Consider the following 20,862-nt stretch of genomic DNA (forward strand, 5'->3'; position numbering starts at 1 on the left):
TTGATGTACATTTTAAAAGGAGGTGGTGAGGCCAGAGCGACATGGATGAGGCAAGTAGGACAGGGTTGCCTTGTTCAGTGGCCTTGCTCGCAGGTAGAAATGCAAGGTTTTACTCGAGTGTCTTCACACGAGAAGGGCTGACACCTTCGCTGACGTTTCAGGCGTAACCCCTTTAATTGAATTAAATTTAATACAATTTAATATTTGGCACACGATTGGACACGGCCATTAAAGTGTTAGCTAATTGCACTTGGCTGAGACTGCCCATCGAGAGTTAACAAAGAATCAGCCCCTGATTACTCTGACTGAATTCTCTGATTGATTTCTTACCTTAGTGTTATGTAAATTCCCTTTAATTGCTCTCCCGCCTCTCAGTTTGCAGTTGGTTCTAGTGAACAAAATCCATGACGGTGTGATCTGACCACAATATTGACTGAGTAGATTCAGATTTCACATAGCAGTGAAACTTTTGTTGAGCTTCCTTAGTTTTCAAAGAAAAAACCCTGATGTACCACACAGAGTTCTGATGTTGCATATTAATTTGATCTTTTGAGAGGAGCAGCTCATAACTGGGGTACAGCGGTTTGGGTGTCTCGGTCTGCAGCAAGTCTAAATTTCAAGCAATTTACTGATTAAATGATGAAAGCATTTGACTTCACACAGTCAGAGGCGGAGATGCTGCCAGGAGTTGATCTGGTTTCCTCAAGAACATTGGAGTGTTGCGCAATTTGCCATCAGATACCATACTCTGGCTGCTGAGAGAAGGTGGATTGATGTGACACTCTTTCCAGAACATTTCAAAATAAAAACATCAAGGATGAATTCATTTCAAGAAATCACCCCAAGAATTTGGATGCTCTCATAGCTTCAGTCAAGATTGATAACAGATTATGTCAGGAGAGATATATCACACCAGATATTCAATTCAATCTTTCCACTCAGAATCTGGAATCTCCACAAGATCCCACGATTCCTTCCAAAACAGAGCCCGTGCAACTTGGAAAAGCTTGGCTATCTACAGAGAACAGAACCAGATGACCTCAGTTAGGAGCTTGATTCTACTGTGGTGAAACTGGTCAACAAGTCACTCAACGTTAAGAGAAGTTGAAGAGAAAGCTCTTCACTAATGAGAGACTTCTACTTCCAATCACCTCAGCAGTCTCTTGCCTGTAACCATGTCTTCTAAGGACTCTTCTCCATTTCACACTGAATTGGTTTCCAAACTCTCCCTTGAGCTCACCCCACTGTCCACACCGCTGAATGCACTGGTGCTCAGCGAGTCACATGTGGCTTGTGTAAATCATATAACCTCAGCCCTCACCACGAGGAGATAATGGGACTTTCTTGGATTCACTAACTTCTACAGAAGATTAATCCATGATCGTAATAAGATAGCCACCCTACTGACTTTGCTTACCTCTTCTGCAACACCTTTCAGATGGACCCCAGAGGGTGAGTCTTCTAGGGACATTTTATGTCAGTTCTAATCCTCATTAAACCTGATCCTACTAACCAGTTCATCGTGGAAGTGAACCCCTCCAATACTGGGTTAGGGGCAGTTGTCTCATAGTGTTTGCGCTCAGATTAAAGTTACATCCTTGTGACTTCTATCCTCACAAACCCCCAAACAACCAAACTCACAATAGGTCAGATGGGCTTTGTTTTTGATTGTTTCAGCTTCCCTCCTATCATCTTGATTCATATATTATAAAGCCTAATGCCTCGTCATGCCAGTTTGCCCCTGTAAAGGATCATCATGATATAGAAGCCATCATGCCGTCTTCTGAATCATTGCTGCTGTCACATGAGGCAATTATAATCAGGTTATCCAAGCTCAAACTCAACAACTGGATCCATGAACTGGTCCCTTTACTGCTTGCTTGTCCCATCTCTGTTAGATCACTTGTTATCCTGGCCCAGGATGCCCTACTTGCCTTCCTCCATCATTTGAGTTTCCTACTATGTGTACACACGTCAAATCCTTTGTGCATTGCGCTGGTCCTCTGTCTCATTTTTTTGCAAATGCTAACACAATTATACTCACCATAGTAGATATATTCTCTGTGGCTGTACCTTTAGTTCCTCTTCCAAAGTTGCCTGGGGTATCCCTAGTGAACCAGGTGTTTCTTTTGCATGGCATCTCCACCAACATAGTATCTGACAGGGGTCCCCAATTCCATCTCAGCTTTAGAAATCCTTCTGTTTAGGCCTTGGAGAAACCTTTAGTCTTTCTTCTGGATTCAAGCCATAGACAAATGGGCAAGCAGGGTACCCAAATCAGTCACTGGAATCTGCCCCGAGGACAGTCGCCTTGTCTAACATCTCCACCTGAAGTTCTCAGTTGCCTTTGATAGAGCATACTCTTAACACATTTGAAAATTCATTGAACTATTTAACTCCCTTTTTATGATCATTAGGGTATCAGCCTCCACTATTCCCCTTGCAGTAACGGGAGTTGGCAGTTCCCTCAGTGTAACCTCAAATGCAGAGATAGCAAGGATTGTGTTGCAATGGGCAACTGCCGGAATGTGCAATCTGGCGTTGCTCCCTGGCTCGAGGTAGGCAGAAAAAAAATTGTAGGAAAATCAGTGTAATACAAGTGGCTTAAGTTGCCACAGATTCCACATCCCTAAGTTAGCACTCAAATTTAGGATATTTTATAAACAATTATGATTACAATGAATTGAATTCCAATTGGCTTGAATTGGACTTTATTATTTAAGTGCCTTGAGATGACATTTGTTGTATTTGGCGCTATATAAATAAAAATGAATTGAAGTTTTGTACACAGACCTGGTTTTGGTGCTCCAGCCTCTGTGTCTCCAGATCTGCTGTCAAACTGGCAACCTGACTAAGGGCATCCTGCAAAGCCTGACTTGATGAGGAGCTCTGCATCAGGATTTTACTCTGTCTCTTAAGCTTCTTTTGCTCAACCAGCATCTGAAAGGAAAAAAAACTATCCTATAAAAAGAGTCAGGATACATTGTTGGAAGTTGCAGTTTACTGACATGTAGGACTGTTGTCAGAGGAGAAAAAACATCTTACCACTCTGGCAAAGTGCTCTGCCTCTGTCCTTAGGTCTTGCTCCACGTTCAAAGTGTCCTGTAAAGCCTCATATTCCTGCACCGCAAACTGAGACACTGATTCATACATGGAGAGGTTTGATGAGCACAGAGCAACTAGTAGTGCAAAATATATCAACAATAGCTTAATCTTTGTATTTAACTTAATGAACTCACTGGAAAAAATGCCCCTCCAAAAATAAGTAAAAAAAAAACAACAAATAAAAGACACTTTTGCTTGAAATAAGCAAAAAAATCTGCCAATGGATCTAGTGAAAATCGGCTTGTCAAGATTTCTTGAAATAAGATGTGATATTTAGGACTTTTGAGATAAAAGTGATCTTGAAATTAGCTTTAAAACCTCTTCAAATGTAAAAAAAAAAGCTTGTTTCATATGATATGTGACTTTTTCATTTAACAAGACATTCAAGATGTCTTGTCTTCAAACAAGTCCCTATATCTGGCAGTTGTGTCTTATATTAAGTGTAATGAGATATTTGGACTAGAAATGAGACAAATGTACTTGGTAAGACTTTGATTTTTTCCAGTGCTGCCAAAAAACATTTTCACAGCTAAAGTTTTATTCTAATGTTACGGAGCTTGTTTCAAACACAATTCCTTAGTGATTTTGGAGCTGGAGTTGAGGTAGATTAATATACGAGTGTTTAGGTCTCGCTGTGCACTAGTCATTCAGAGTTTGGCTTTAAATGATCAAAGAAATTAGTAATGCTGCATTTCTGGCAACAGATACAAGACTTTACAAACTGTACAAACTGTTTTAGGATAATATCATTAAGTCTTCTTTTTCCATATGTATTGCTTTTTCTTTGCTTGTTTTTCTGTGTGCACATAGAACATGTACTTCAGACACTAACAACAAGCTGTCTTGTAAATTAAATCTAAAAGGGACTCTAAGTAACATAGATTTTTAGACAAAAATTGTTCACTTCTCTCGCTGCAGTATGTATGAAATTCATATTATTGATTATAATATGAATATCAACGAGGATATGAATATGATTATGATTGTTTTTATCATTTTAAAATTCTAAACTATAGAGGCCTACATTACTTTACGTATGCAGTGCATTCTCGGTTGATGACATAAGGAGTTACTGCTACAATGGTGCAAGTTTTGCTGTCCAGTAGAGCAGTAAATATCGATCTGACACCACATTGGACTGCAGTCATGCATGCAATCATTCATGACTCATCGACCAATCATTGAACAGGCATGCATAAGTGAAGGTGTAATTTAATTTGACATAAAGTCTGTTTTCGACAAGACCCTTACAGAATGGGTGATAAAATGATCAACAATGCATTCAACACTTTCCTACTCAATAGTTTTCCCAACTATCATTAGGGATGCAATATACCTGACCACACCCCTAAATATCTCTTCTCACGCTGCCTGTATCTGGGGGAAAGAAACCTGCATGTAGGAGCTATTTCTTTATTTCTAGTTAAGCCATAGAATTTATATTTATTTTATATTATTTGCTTAGTTTTTAGTTGATAATTAGCATTTTTGTTTAATTTGAGTTGTTTAGGATAAATTGGTTTGTAATTAATTTAATTAATTTTTGTTTGGGAAGTGGGCGTTTCACATAAATACTTGGGTTTTAGGGAGGTCTGGGCGCACTTGGGTGGTCACATGTTTTTTTTACCAGTTAGCAGTTTCAGTTGTCAGTTCGTCAAGGTGGGTGAGCAGGAGAGGCAAGAAGGGATCTCATAAAGCTTGTCATGTTCTGTTTTGCCTGCAAAGTCAGAATAAAAACCCACGATGGACTACATTTTGACGTTTTTGGACCTTCTCATTGCGTAAACCAGAAACCCACAGTGCATCAAGTAACTATTTGAGTTCTGTTTAATTTTAGTTTGATAACCTTAAAGACAAAAGTTTTTTCTTTTCTTTTCTTATTATTTTCATAGACAAATAGTCACAACATTCAAAAGAAATGGCAAAGACAACCATCAACTGCCACCTACAACATGCAATCTACATCTGGGACTAACTTTGCAGAACAGAATGGAGCAGGAGTTTGTACATTATTAAATAAGGTAAAAAATCTAAAGAAAACAATGTCTGTGCAAAGTCACTTAGTAGTAGTTCAGTTTTTTTTTTATCAAACAAAGTTCTAGCTGTGTTGGGTGTTTTTAATGTGTTTAGACTTAAAAACCTGTGTTTTAGTTCAAAATAACACAGCATATGGACCTTTTTTTACATGCATGCTCTCATCAAGCATTTAAGTTTCATGTTACTTGTAACATATACTTGCGTACATAAAGTATATGTACCTTCAGATAAACCCACTACAGAGGTAATTTACCATGCTAAGCACCCAATCAGAGTGATCACTCTCACTGACGAACCTCCCTCGGCTCTAACACGTTGGATGATCTCAAAAAACATGATAGAGTCAACAGTGAATTATTGGCGTATAAAATCATTACAGAATGAAAGAGCAGTCTTTGAACTTGAGTCTGAACTAGGGAAACAAATTACTAACCTACAAGATATTAATAAAAACTTTCAGGCATTCTATTCAAAACTATATAGATCAGAAACTAAAGCAACTCCTCACTCACTTGAAAACTTTTTAAACCAAATAGACATACCTAGACTGGATGATAATGCTCAAAAAGAACTTAACCTCCCAATATCCCGGTCTGAGCTATCAGAGGCCATTGATAGTATGAAAGGAGGGAAAACACCAGGGCCTGATGGCATTCCTATTGACATCTATAAAACTTTTAAAGGTATGCTACTTACTCCCTTATTAGATATGTGTGAGGAATCATTAGAGAAAGGTGAATTACCCCCAACGCTAAAGACTGCACTCTTAACCTTAATATTAAAACCTGGCAAACCTTCTACAAAATGTGAGTCATATCGCCCAATATCTTCGAACAATAATGATGCCAAAATAATAGCCAAAGTTCTTGCACGCCGTCTAGAGAAGCATTTGCCATCTATTGTTGAGCCAGACCAAAATGGTTTTAAAATGGGTAGACAAGGTTTCCACAATATCCGTATAATGTTAAATATTATACATGTTAAAAAGGAAACATCTGACATGGCCATAATAGGTATAGATGCTTTAAAGGCCTTTGATATGGTGGAACACACATACTTATTTGAAGTCCTTCAACGTTTTGGTATAAACAGTTATTTCCTTAACTGGATTAAGATCCTGTACTATGACTCAAGGGCATCAGTACTGACAAACCACATAGTGTCAAAACAGTTTCCTCTCTCCAGAGGTACAAGACAAGGATGTCCCTTATCACCTCTTCTTTTTGTATTAGCTATAGAACCCTTGGCTATTGCAATCAGAAATAACCCTGAGATAACCGGTATTAACATAAATGATATTGAGAATAAAATAGCTCTCTTTGCTGATGATGTGGTTGTTTTCCTGACCAACCTGAAGCAATCTGTACCTGCCCTTTTGAAATCTATAGAAATATTTGGGAGTTTTTCTGGCTATAAAGTTAATGCAACAAAATCTACAATTATGTTCCTGAAAAGCTCAGAAAGAATAACCCCACCGCTATACACTCCCTTCAAGAATGTTAAGGATAGTTTCACATATTTGGGTGTTAAAATTACATCAACAATGGAATCATTGGTACCCACTAATTATGACCCCATAGTCGAGTCTGTGACAGGCTCTATAAACAGATGGAAATCCCTGCCACTGTCTATGATTGGACGTGTTAATGTTCTGAAAATGAATATTCTGCCTAAGCTCCTTTACCTCTTTCATACCATTCCACTTGCTCCTCCTACTAACTTTTTTTGCCAAAATGAAGCAGATCTTTTGTCATTTTATTTGGAATGATAGGCGCCCCAGGTTACGCATGACTCTCTTGTATTTACCATATGATAGGGGTGGGTTAAAATTCCCTTTTCTCCAAGGATACTATTGGGCTGCACAATTGAGAGCGGCTTCATACTGGTTTTACACTACATCATTCCCTAACTGGGCGAGGATTGAGGAGAAGACAACCACCAAAATCTCTCTTAAGTTATATCTCCACTCAGCTAATCTTTCTATTTTGAAAAAATGTACCCTAAATCCTTTTGTTAAAAATACAGTGACCATCTGGCATAAGGTTTTGAACTACTTAAAAGAAAATGCTGTTTTATCCCAATTTACTCCCATTTGGGGAAATAGAAATTTCACACCAGGTACAAATGATCTTGGCTTTAAGATATGGGCTAATAAGGGTATCAACAAAATATCAGATCTTTACGATAAAGATGTTCTTTTAAGTTTTACTGATGTTAAGCAAAGGTTTAAAATTGGTGCCAAGCACTTTTTCAAATATTTGCAGATTAGACATTTCATAAAACAAACTCAAAACTCCTTAAACATGCCTTCCCTGAACACTATTGAAATGATAGCTGTGAACTATTGTGGTAGACCTGGACTCATTTCTCGATTCTATCACAGTATCATTGCAAAATCAATAGAGACCTCAGATGATAAAAGACATGCCTGGTGTCTAGATCTTAAAGAAGAAATATCTGATGAAGAATGGAACCATGTATGCTTACAAAGCCAAGTTCAAACGATAAATACACGATTTAAGTTACTTCAGTACAAATGGCTGATGAGAACATATATTACTCCAGTAGTACAACATCGTATTGATCCTAACACACCTGATCTATGTGTTAAATGTGGTACACATAAAGGGACTTTATTTCATTGTCTTTGGGAATGTTACATTATTCAAGAATTTTGGAAGGAGATAATTACGACTTTGTCTAAGATCACTGATACACATCTTCCACTATGCCCTAAGCTTTGTATTCTGGGACTTTACCCAGAAAATTGTACACTCAGTAAGTATGAGAAATCAGTGGTCATATATTGTATACTTGAAGCTAAACATAAAATCGCGCTCTCATGGAGATCTATGTATAGGCCAAGTAAGCAAATGTGGGCTGAAGGACTCTGACACTGTATAGCCATGGAGAAATTAACATATTTGATCAAGGGGAAATATAACAGATTTGTTAAGATCTGGGATTCGTTTATGGAGTTTTTGGAGGGAGGGGGTTTGTCGGAGATTGTATAATTTATTTTCTTTTTTCTTCTTCTTCTGGTCATGTTATTCTTTTTACTTTCTTCACTAATGTTAATTTTCGGACTTTGTATCTACTTACTGTTGTGCTTGATGAATATGTCTGTTAATGTGCCTTCTTTTGTTTTTGTTTTTGTTGTTTTGTTTTTGTATGTGGTTGTTTGTTAATTAAAAGAAAAAAATCAATAAAGATATTTGTCAAAAAAAACAACAACAGTGAATTACACGAGGGAGGCAGACATTCAATGATCTAGATGTTCCCGACTGCCAGTTATTAGCTTGTATTAAAAACCCTTACGTATTCATATTGCCTGAGCCACATGTGTAAGAATAAAACTATGTTGAATGTTTTCTAGCATTTATGCAGAGGCTGGAGGCAGCCTCTGATTTCTGTCTGACAACCACAGAGCAAAGAAAAAGATAAGGGTTTTACTGCTAATGATTATGATCATTTAGACTGGTCTATGGTCTCCTACACTATCCTGATGGGAGTGCAGAAGTACCACCACATCACACCCATCCTCAAATCCCTCCATTGGCTTCCTGTCCAGTACAGGATCGAATTCAAGATTTCCCTTCTGTCCCACCAGTGCCTCCATGGCACTGCCCCCCCTACATCAAAGAACTCATCGCCCCCCATTCCTCCTCACGTCATCTCCGCTCTGGACAGGCCAATCTCCTCCAGCTCCAGAAGACAAGGCTTAGGACTATGGGCGACCGGGCCTTCAGCTCAGCTGCACCCAGTCTGTGGAATGCTCTCCCTGACCATCTAAGGACACCACAGACTGTGGATCCTTTTAAAAAAGGCCTGAAAACTCACCTTTTTAGAAAAGCCTTTAGTTTGCCTGAAAAATCTTAAAATTATTTTACTGTTTTTTTAAATGCTAGTTTTAAAATGTAGCACTTTTAGGTCATTAAATTGAAGTAAAGTGCTTTATAAATAAAATATATTATTATTATTATATCTGCAACAAAACCTTTGGGAGTAAGAAGCCAGTATCAGTCCTTTATCACACCAGCTGCTAAGCAGTCTTAAAGTTTTTAATTGCCTCATCCATTGCCATCATTCTTAAAAGCAATTTCTAATGCCAACATGACATGCTGCGGTGAAAAAACTCCAACCCCATGCGTTAGGCCTCACTGAATGTATCATCCATTTTGTGTGAATAGCAAATATGGTGGGTGTTCTCTTTGTTACTGTTGTGGGCATGTCTGAATGAAGCTGTAAAGAACATTGACTTAACAGTGACCTTAACAGTATGCCTGAATGACAAAATGCCATCACATTCACTAATCAAAGAAGCCATTAATGGTTCATATACCAATTCTAATTAAAAAAAATAGGGCTTTCCTCTCTTTAGCCCTTACCTGAAAAATAATAGTTTATCTGAAATATGCACAGCACCTATGAAATATGGACATCACTCTAACCTCTGGTATATTTCTCCAGGAGCTTCTTTTGTTGCATTCTCTCAGCAGTTAAAACCATATTGTCATGACTTTCTTTCATAAGCTGCAAATAAAAGGAAGGACACATTAAAAAACATGATACAGAGAAAATAAAATATTAGTTTCTTGTTGGTATCTATTATTATTTTACAACACAGTCGTACACATTACAAATAGCATTTACAGTTACTCTTTACACTTAATCTACAACTTGCAGGAAAGAATTTCAGAAACCAGAAATGATAAAATACTGTGAAACTGAGCCATGAAAAACCTCAGCACTAATGCAAAGTTAGAAAATGAGGAGCAAGCAATGCAGATTTTGTTGTCATGAACATCAATGCCTTGTATTGGGAACTTTTTGGGTTTGCGTTTGAGCAGAGGGTGTCTAGACAACAGGAAACAGGTGTGAATGTTGCACTCAGGTTTTCTGTTTTTGTTTTGTTTTCTAATTAATTTCCCATTCCCCTTTTTCTTTTGTGTACGTTTGTTATCCTCCCGTCTGTCTCTACTGAGAGTTGTGTTCAGAAGACTCGGGCTGTGTTCGAAACCGCATACTTCTCCTACTACTCCTACTAACTTTAACTTTTTTTAAGTTCCCGGATGCATACTAGATTCGCCGAAATGTTGAGTATGCATCATGTGGTTATTTGTCATACTTAAACTACCCAAGATGAAACGTAACTTGACGTCGCCGATCGTCATTTCCTGTCAAAACGGCAGTTTCAAGCTAGCTACAACGAGGGTAGGTTCATTTTGTGAAAATAACCGGAAGTGCGTTACTCACTGCGGCTAGCTTTAGTAGCGCCGAATTCGTGGGAACAAAATTGTAAACAGCCGGTATTTTGTCACGTTGGGGATCTAAACGACTACTTTCTCGCCTGAAAATGTTTCAAATGTTGCTAAAGTTATATATTTACAGAGTTGATGGTTTAAGCGAAATCAGCTTCAGGCCGGCTGATTTCAGCTCGGGCAGGAGCGAAGTGCACTGTGTGTAAACGCTCTGCATACTGTCTGATCGATGAGTATGCCGTTTGCAAGTATGTAGTATGTAGTAGGCGGTTTCGAACACAGCCTCGGTGTCCAGCTCCTGACAGTTACCCTTCTCATCCGTGTCACATCTACTCATCCACCTGCAGTATATCTACTCTTGTCTCTCCTCCACTCATCATCAGATTGTTTTCAAAACCAGTTCAGTAACACAGAAGGGCCAACAAGGCATCTTTCTGAACAACTTGTTTTTGCTTTTTTTGGGAAAGCCCAGTTCACCTTGTCCTCCCTGATTTTCCAGAGAGAACCTGTCTGCCATTCTGTCACCCTGACCTATGATCCATCTACCTGCACAGCAATCTGCCATCCTGGATCATTCCTTGGACATCCAGGAACATTTTAGCAAGGCTGCAATACATCTGAATCCTTGCCACCTAACCCGTATCCTGCTTTAGTCCCTCTCTCTGCTTATCCTCATTTCTTCCAGTTGCATCTGTGCTACAAACACACCCGGCTTTGAAAGCAGAACACGTGAAGACAACATCAACTTGAGACACCTTAGCACGGGGTTATATGTGAGATGATCTATTTCTGATTAATACCTTTGTTCTGCAACTGGTAGCAGTGTGTCCTACACTTTATGAACACTGTTGCTAAGTCTTAACTCTTCATTGTTGGTTACAGGACAACTTACTGCATCCCTGGTGTCCCTCAGTTGCTGTCTTACTGACTCTAGATCCGAGATTGCTCGATTTTTCTTCTCAAGCGTCAATTCTAAATTACTCCGTAGCTCTGAAAAAGAAAAAAAACAAACACATTAAGGCGTGAGTGAATTGAGTTTTTAAACATTGTTCTGATGGACAAAATACATATGATATCAATATCAATATCTACTAAGTTGTTCACTGAAACCTCATAGTTCTCCTGGTGGAAGACTTCATTTTCAGGTTAAATGTGACCATTTTATGCCATTTTATGGTTCGATCCAACTTTTCTCACCTGACCAAATACACACATTATCAATGGCTGTTTCTGCAGCCACATTTAGTGCAACTGTCCTTTTTGCCAGTCACTGAATGTGATACTGGGAAAATATCTAAAACACACAGTTGCAAATGACTTTGGTGCTGTTTACACATACCCGGGTATTTTGATAAACGAAGACCTTTCCCTTCGTTTGTGCCTTTCGTTTATGCACAAACGGAGTTTTTTCCTCCGAAAACGAAGCTAAAAAAAAACTCCGGCAAAAGTGGAGATTTTTTAAAAACTCCGTTTAGCGTTTGTGTGTAAACTGGTTGAAAGAGACAAAAACGGAGTTTTGGGAATGGAATGAGGAGTTGTCGTCATGGTACAGAGCCCCGCCCCTATCCGCCATGTTGGCAGGATTCTAGCGTGAAAACGCCATTCTCTCCGTCCATTGTTTATCTGGCAAGCATGGAGGCACTAGCAGCATTTCTGTTGTTGTACTCGCTTGTGTGATTTTGAAAATTACAGTCATACAATGTATTGAACAACAAAGACATTTTTCAGGGCTTTAGCAGTTTTATAGTCCAGCGCAACGTGTAAAAGTAGCTCAGTCTCGCTGTCAGTCCACACACATGAGCCTGGCGCCATATTTTCTTCTTGAACAGGATCCGGAAGTTCTTCCTGTCAGCGGTTCTCTATTAGGCTTCTGATTGGCTTGTGTGGAATTCTCATTGTTCTAACACTGCCACCGTCAGGCTTGGCGTAATTTAACAGCTCTTGATAGCGTATTTATGCGGATTAATGTAGACGTGTTTTTTTTAAAAACGGGGCTGTGTGCACCTAGTTTTTTTTTGCAAACGAAGGTTAGAAAATATGCGTTTATCAAAATACCCGGGTATGTGTAAACAGCACCTTTATTTGTACATCTGTAAAACAGTAGCGTGATGTAGAGTGAGGGGATTCCACTTTTCCCATTGTTCTGAGAACACTATTAAATCCCATTAAAGGAATCCTTCTTCACACTGAGGGATGATGAATGTTTATCGAGGACAAACTACAACTCTGCTGTACTAAAAAAATGATTACTCTTAAAATGCACACTACTACATTTACAACATAAGTTATTGTTACAGTATATGCTACATGCAATTTAAGTAACTCAGTGTTACTTTACCATTCTTTATTACCAATAAGTCTGTGTCTGGTGGTAGCAGAAATGACAGTATATAAAGGTGGATTAATCTGATTAGCCTTACAACATTTAATATATATGTTTAGCTAAAAACAGGGATAAAAAAAGAGAAGGCAGGCAGCTCTATACATTATTTCTTTGTGTCATGAGTTTTCAAAAATGAACAATAATTATATGTTAATTAAATGAAAAAAATAGTTGATGAATCCCAAAGGGAAACTGGACTGTTTTTATTTGATCATTTGTAATATTATTCAAGATCAGCAGTTGTTCTGTATGGTTATTGCTGCTGATAGAGATGAGCAAAGGCTGAGGATGTCAGGGTTTGTGTTTTGTTATGCTTTTATTTTGTTTAAAGGACAAGACCGTTTTTTTGGACATTGGGTGACAGGTGCGTCGCTTACTTAAAAAAATCCGGGTTACTGTAATTTTGAATTTTAGCCGAATGAATAAATGGGCAGCAGGTCTGTGGGCTGTCTGTGGTAGTAGCACGACAATGACGTCAGTAACACCCACTTTACGACAAAAAATCAAAATTACAGTAACCCGGATTTTTTGTAAGTAAGCGACGCACCTCCACGTTATCAGTGCTAGTGTACAGTAATTAATAAATTATAAACAGCATAGTTTGTGCCTGTATAACGTTGCCCATAGGAATCGAATATCTTCGGAACAGCTCCAAATTACCAACAACAAGCAGGGGTGAGTAGAACATCATGTTATAATGTGAAATCAAGGGTCCAATGTAAAAAAAACGGTCTTGTCCTTTAACTTTCTTTTTGGTTCATGTGTGGCTCCTAGACTTCCGGCAGGGTGTGGTGGTGGCTGCTGCTGTGCTGATTAATGACTCAACTCACTCGTGGTGGACTCTCAGTCTCTGTGCATTTGAGCTCCGGTCTTCCGCTTTCGTAGCCAGATCGTTGGTTATCCTATGTGGTACAGCTCCGGTCAATTCTGCGTCGAGCTTTAAGTCAGATTTTTTATGCTTTTGTGCTTGAAGAATACTCAAGTCTGGTTTGTTCTGCTTCTCCCCAGGAAACCTTTGACTCTGGCTTTTCTGCTGCTCCAACACATGGCTGCAAAGCAGATTGCACTCTCCACCACAGACTTAGTTGTTGCATATCTTCCACAGATGTAGAATATATGCAACATCTTGGTGCAACAACAACTTGTAGATGGCCTCAGTGTTGTATTTCCAGTCCAGTCTGTTGTCCAGGTAAAGTTCCAGGTATCTATAGACCTCAAACAGCTCCATTTTTTTCATAGAATGAAAATATTCCTGACAAAACTAAAATCCACAATCATCTCTTTTGTTTTGCGACAAAGTGAATAACCAGTTCCCTTTCCTCATCCTCTTGTCCACTCACACCCAACAACGGCAGAGTCATCAGGGTATTTAAGGAGATGAGGACTCTGCTGAGAGGTTATGCTGGAAGCTTGAGGACCTTGAAGCTTGAGCACAGGTAGTCAATAATTTAAGTGATTGAGGGGACATCAACCTCTGTTTTCTAGAGTTTCTCACATACAGTAACAGCACAACCTGAATTGTATTAAAATGGCATATCTGACATTAGCATAGAATAAATCCAACGTTTTACTTTTGCTAATGGAGGAGTAAACAAACTGTTGAAATTTTAACCAGAAAGTTATTTTGGTTAAGATGTTAAGAGTTGTTAGGTAGGACAAGGATACAACTCATTTTAGGAAAATACTGTGAGGTAAGGTGGATTCTCAGAATTTACAACAAATGTTCTATAATCACATTTAGAAGAAATATATAACCGCCTCCAGTCATCATCTTAATTTGCAAAAGACATATTTATTTATCTACCAACACACTTAACTACAACATAATGGGAAAAGCATTGTAGAGTATGAAGCCATTATCACCTGAGGTATAATTACTGGCTGACGTGAGGACCTGAGCAGAACATTTTTCTGAGGCAGCCCATCAGTCTGAATGGCACTTTCCGCTTCTCCTTCAAGCCTTTTCATCTTTAACCACACATTCTTAGTGTTGTTCTCCAGCTTTTTCTGTGCATCTCCTTACTATTTCTTACCTTTCGTCTTTATGCTCAGCAGTTTTGTTCAGGTCACTAGTTATCCAGGGCTTATTATTAGGGCAGCACCTGGGATGATATGCTCAATACAAATATTAATGTAGCTTGTCACACACAGTCATAGCTTTAATGGCATTTCCATGTGGCTCACAGAGAGCATTCCAGCCTACAGTAAAGATAATTAAGAGTGAAAGAGAATCCTTCAATCTTCAGAGATTCCTCAGCTTTCTGAGACAATCTCCTCAAATATTTTGTGATCACAGGGTGCTCTTGAACAAAGTAGTGCACAGAAGCTATGTGCATCTCTTACCATTTAATGAATCCAATGTTTTATTGTCTCAGTTGGAGCAGTTGACAGGTGATGAAAGTGTAGCAAAAAGAGATGTGGTTGAAATCTCCAGAGATCACCATGAATGCGTTGGGGTGATGTGTTTGTAACCTGGCTTCAACTGAACTGATACCATCATAAACCGGCAGCAGTGCAGGGTAAGATATACGCTCCTATAGTAATAACACATTAACTCTCTCTGTAGATAATATTAATGTGAATTCACAGCTCAATGTTCTGGGCTACCCTCTACCACAGTGAGTCCATAATTACACCATATGGACCGCTTTGTGGCATGGTGTGGGAACAATCATCTCGTCTTGAATGTTAACAAAACAAAGGAGATGATTGTAGATTTCAGGAGAAACAGGGTCAGATCAAACCCTGTTTCCATCATGGGAGAAGAAGTGGAGGTGGTTGAGGAATATAAATACCTTGGTGTTCATGTGGACAACAGACTGGACTGGAGACACAACAGTGAAGCCATCTACAAGAAAGGACAGAGCAGACTGTACTTCTTGAGGAAGCTAAGGTCCTTCAAGGTTTGCAACAAGATGTTGCAGATCTTCTACAAGTCTGTTGTTGAGAGCGTCATTTCCTCTTGCGTCATCTGTTGGGGCAGCAGCATCAGAACCAGGGACCTAAAAAGACTCAACAACCTGATAAAGAAGGCTGGTTCTGTTCTGGGGACGACTGTGGAACCTCTGGAGACAATAATGCAAAGAAGGATTTTGCATAAAATCAAGAGAATTATGGACAACCCTGAACATCCTCTCCATGAGACTGTTATCAGAAAACAGAGTCTCTTCAGTCAAAGGCTTCTTCAGTTTGGATGCAAAACGGATCGCTACAGGAAATCTTTCCTGCCCACAGCCATCAGCATCTATAATAACTCTTTGATTTAATTGAGCTACATCAACATTTAATTTCCCTCTGGGATAAATAAAGTATTTTTGAATTGAATTGAATTTGAATATTTTGTTAACAAGCACTGTTAATGTCTCTGTCTGCCTGTATTGTCTGAAAGCCTGGTAGAGAAGTTTAGTAGTCAAGTTTATATACCTCAGTCATGTCTTGTTGAAACAAATAATAATGCATTCTCGATATTCCTCCGTGCTTCATGCTCAACCATCTTGCCACTGTACAATATCCATCAGTAGTTTAGATAGTTAGATAGTGTTTCCTGTCCAACTTGTTTGGGGTTCTAATTTGCACAGATGTTGGCTTTTGTGTAGTTACCCAGACAAATTTGATTCAGTGCAGTAATTTATTTACCCCTAGCAGATAATCAATTAATAAACATAGCAGTATGTAGCTCAATATGTGGCTGAGTAGTACTTCTTGTGACTACTAAGTTCAGTGTATCTTTTATCTTTGCTTCCTTTGAGAATGAATGAACTCTAGTTCAGACTGTTCAAAGAGGTTTCCCCTTAATCAACACTTCTATATTGGATTTGATCAATCTGTCTTTGTTGACAGGATATGTACCTCAGCCTTTTAAGGTTGCTGTCATTAAACCTTTACTTAAAAAAAACTACTCTTGATTCAGAAGTGTTAGCTAATTATAGACATATATACAATCTCCCTTTTATGTCTGAAGTTCTTGAAAAAATAGTTTAAACTTTGTGATAATTTCCATAGAAATAATCTGTTTGCAGAGTTTCAGACAGGATTCAGTGCATCATAGCACAGAAACAGCACTGCTGAAAGTTACCAATGATCTCCTCTTAGCCTCTGATGGCGGACTTGTGTCTGTGCTTGTCCTGTTGGATCTCAGTGCTGCATTTGATACGGTCGATCACAGTATCTTATTACACAGACTTGAACATGTTGAATACTGGTTGAATACTGATTCTGGTAATGTTTCAGTCCTGGTTCTGTTGGACCTCAGCGCTGCGTTTGATACTGTAGATCACAGAATCCTGTTGCACAGGATGGAAAACTGGGTTAGATTTTCTGTAGCGGTCCTTAACTGGTTCAGGTCCTACTTAGAAGGCCGGAGTTATTTTGTTACAATTGGCAGCTATGAATCTGAGCGAGTGGCCATGACTTGTGGAGTCCCCCAGGGGTCAATTCTTGGACCTCTTCTGTTTAACTTGTATATGCTCCCTTTGGGTCAGATATTGCAGAATTTTAACATCAATTATCACAGTTATGCAGACGATACACAACTTTATGTGTCTCTGTCACCGGACGACTGCAGCCCAGCTGACGTTCTGTGTCAGTGTCTGGAGGAAGTAAACACCTGGATGAGAGAGAATTTTCTACAATTAAATGAAGACAAAACTGAGATCATTCTGTTTGGTAGCAAAGAGAAGAGGGTCAGCGTTGGTAAATATCTTGAGACTCAGGACCTTACAATCACTGACCAAGTTGGTAACCTTGGAGTGTTGATAGACTCAGATCTGACTTTCAGCAGCCACATCAAAGCTGTCACCAAGGCAGCTTTTTACCATCTCAGAAACATCAACAGAATTAAAGGTTTCCAGGAGAAACTCATCCATGCATTCATCTCCAGTAGACTCGATTACTGTAACGCTCTTTTAACTGGACTTCCCAAAAAGAGCATTAAACATCTGCAGCTCATCCAGAACGCTGCTGCTAGAGTTTTAACCCGGACTAAGAGATCTGAACACATCACAGCAGTTTTAAAATCTTTACTCTGGCTTCCAGTCAGTCACAGAATAGATTTTAAAAGCCTGCTGATGGTTTACAAATCCCAGAACGGTTTAGGCCCAAAATACATCTGTGATATGTTCAGAGAATATAAACCCAGCAGAGCTCTTAGATCCAAGGACTCAGGTCAGCTGGTCCAGTCCAGAGTCCAGACTAAACATGGAGAAGCAGCATTTAGCTGTTATGCTGCAAACAAGTGGAACAAACTGCCAGTGGAGATTAAACTTTCACCAAATGGAGACATTTTTAAATCCAGGTTAAAGACATTTCTTGTGTGTCTATGCATGAAATCTGCACGCTATCTTTTAACTTATCTAGACTGTTGCCTGTTTTTAAATTCATTTAAATGATTTTATTTGTTTCTCTTTATATTCTTTTATGTAATTTTAATGCTTCTTGCACTCCCTGCTGCAATGCTTTTATTTTATGTAAAGCACTTTGAACTGTTTGTACATGAAATGTGCTTTATAAATAAATTTGATTTGATTTGATGTTATTGGGATTAAAGGAACTGCAGTAGGCTGGTTTAAGTCATATTTATCTGAAATATTTCAGTTTGTTCTTGTAAATGAAGAATCTTTCTCACACACCAGAGTAAGTCATGGAGTTACTCAGGGTTCTGGGCTTGGACCGATTCTTTTCACTTTATACATGCTTCCATTAGGTAACATTATTAGACAGCATGGCATACATTTCCATTGCTATACTGATGATACTCGGCTGTACTTATCTATAAAACCAGATAAACCCAATAGGTTGGTCAGACTACAAGCCTGTCTTAAAGACATAAAGACCTGGATAACTTAGAACTGTCTGCTTCTAAATTCAGACAAAACTGAAGTCGTTATCTTTGGACCTGAGCGTTTCAGGGAGAAATTGTCTAGCTATATAGTTACTCTAGATGGTATTTCCTTGGCTTCTAGTTCTACAGTGAGGAACCTTGGAGTTATTTTTGACCAGTATTTATCATTTGACTCGCATATAAAACAGGTTTCTAGGACTGCCTTCTTTCATCTTTGTAATATTGTTAAAATCAGGAACATCTTGTCTCAGAGTGATGCAGAAAAATTAGTCCATGCATTTGTTACTTCAAGATTGGACTCCTGTAATTCTTTATTATTGGGCTGTCGCACATATTCTCTGAAAAGCCTTCAGTTGATCCAAAATGCTGCAGCCAGAGTTCTGATGAGAACTAACAGGAGAGATCATATTTCTCCAGTTTTAGCTTCTCTTCATTGGCTCCCTGTTAAATTCAGAATAGAATTTAAGATTCTTCTCCTCACATATGATAACCTGAGCCATCCCTAACTATAAGCTTTATCAAAAAGGAAAGTTTTAAGCCTGGTCTTAAAAGTGGAAAGGGTGTCTGCTTCCCGGACATTTACTGGCAGCTTATTCCACAAGAGAGGGGCCTGATAACTGAAGGCTCTGCCTCCCATTCTACTTTTAGAAACTCTGGGAACCTCAAGTAAACCTGCAGTTTGGGAACGAAGTGCTCTGTTAGGAAAATATCTTATAATGAGATCTTTAAGATAGGATGGAGCTCGGTCATTAAGAGCTTTATGAAACATCCCATAGTTAAGCTGCTATAGACTGCTGGGGGAGCTCATCTGTCACACCTTTCCTCACTTTACTCTCTTTTTCCCCTGTTTAATTTCTCAAATGACATTATGTACATGTGACATTATTGTTGTCATCAACTCGTGTTTCCCTGTTCCAACAGGTATCCTTTGAATGGTGTTACTGTGTTTGTTGTCCCCTCTTTTCTGTCTTCTCAAATCCCAGCTGGTCGAGGCGGATGGCCACCCTTCCTGAGTCTGGTTCTGCCAGAGGTTTCTTCCTGTTAAAAGGGAGTCGTTCCTCTCCACAGTCACCTCAGGCACGCTCAGGACGGGAGATTGGACCGAAGACAAGTTTCAATGCAATCTGTTGGTTTCCTTAGCTAGGAAATTGTTTTTGAATTGGCCCTATATGAATGAATTTTATATTTATATATTTTATGCCGGCACATTTGGATTACAAGCCATCCTCCTAATTGGTCCGTTTGGATCCTCGCGGTGATGCTTCTAGGTGGAGCGCACACCTCACCTCCCCAACAGGGCTACACGCTGCTGATTGGTATGTCTGCATTGGTATTACAGTCTGATGGGTGCGGCGCCACCTGTCGTGTCGGGGTGTGGAGTGCTTGTGCCTGTGGTTCGGTTCATTCGCCGCCGTGCGTCCGGGGATGGTTTTTGCCCTTGCTCGAATGGGGAGCATGGCCCAACTGTGGCTGTGGTCGAATCGATCTCATCATGTCGATCCACTGTAATTATATCGCTCATGTATGTTCTGCTTGTATTAATTCGGCTCATCGTTGATAGGCCCTGAAAAGGTTTTTGATCCTGAAGAGAAGAACGTCAGGATGCTACCCTGTTTGATATAGAGATCCACTTCGTTGTATAACAACTTCCAGAGACCTACAGTGAACTTTCACTACTTAGCTGCATTTTTTGCTTAACAAAAGCAACAGTAAGAGGATTGATTAGCTTAGGCTATCGTAAAACAATGGAGCCTAAATGTACTTGGCTGACTGGACTACCTTTGAATATTTATTCAACTGGTAAATGAGTTCTGGAATTTTTTAAACAGTGGATTACATTTTTAGGTGGCTCGGGTTTAAAAAAAAAAAAAAAAAGGACATTGTGCAGCTTGTGCCTCTGTTTAAATTAAACAAGAGCCACTGTTAAGGCTTAACTTTGCATGAAAGATGCTGATTAAGATCGAAAATAAATTTGGGATGAAGTCAAATCATTAAAACTGCTCCCGGAATTGATGGCATGAACAGCAATGACAGAGGTAATTTGTGTTATGCTCTTTGGCTTGTTTAATCGTGTGGATAGAAAAAATATGCAAGCTCACGGTGACTTTAACTTCCTAGGTGGGTCAGGTGAAGTGTGTTAAAGGCTCTGCTTTGCTTGGATGTTGCTCTGCTTTGCTTGGATGTTGCTCTGCTTGGCTTGGATGTTGCTCTGCTTGGCTTGGATGTTGCTCTGCTTG

At 39.1% G+C, this 20,862-nt stretch overlaps 1 protein-coding gene across 1 annotated transcript in view; it reads right to left on the reverse strand.

The window, feature by feature from the left end:
* shtn1 (shootin 1) overlaps positions 1 to 20,862 on the reverse strand; it is a 71,099-nt gene that overhangs the window by 17,782 nt on the left and 32,455 nt on the right. The window contains exons 4-7 of the mRNA XM_075473093.1: positions 11,296 to 11,393; positions 9,594 to 9,675; positions 3,046 to 3,140; positions 2,794 to 2,940 (exon numbers count right to left, since the gene is read on the reverse strand). Coding sequence (XP_075329208.1) covers positions 2,794 to 2,940; positions 3,046 to 3,140; positions 9,594 to 9,675; positions 11,296 to 11,393 — 422 coding nt within the window. The remainder of the gene's footprint in view (positions 1 to 2,793; positions 2,941 to 3,045; positions 3,141 to 9,593; positions 9,676 to 11,295; positions 11,394 to 20,862) is intronic.

This window comes from Odontesthes bonariensis, chromosome 2, assembly GCF_027942865.1.
Source record: "Odontesthes bonariensis isolate fOdoBon6 chromosome 2, fOdoBon6.hap1, whole genome shotgun sequence".
In the NCBI taxonomy this organism is placed as follows: Eukaryota; Metazoa; Chordata; class Actinopteri; order Atheriniformes; family Atherinopsidae; genus Odontesthes; species Odontesthes bonariensis.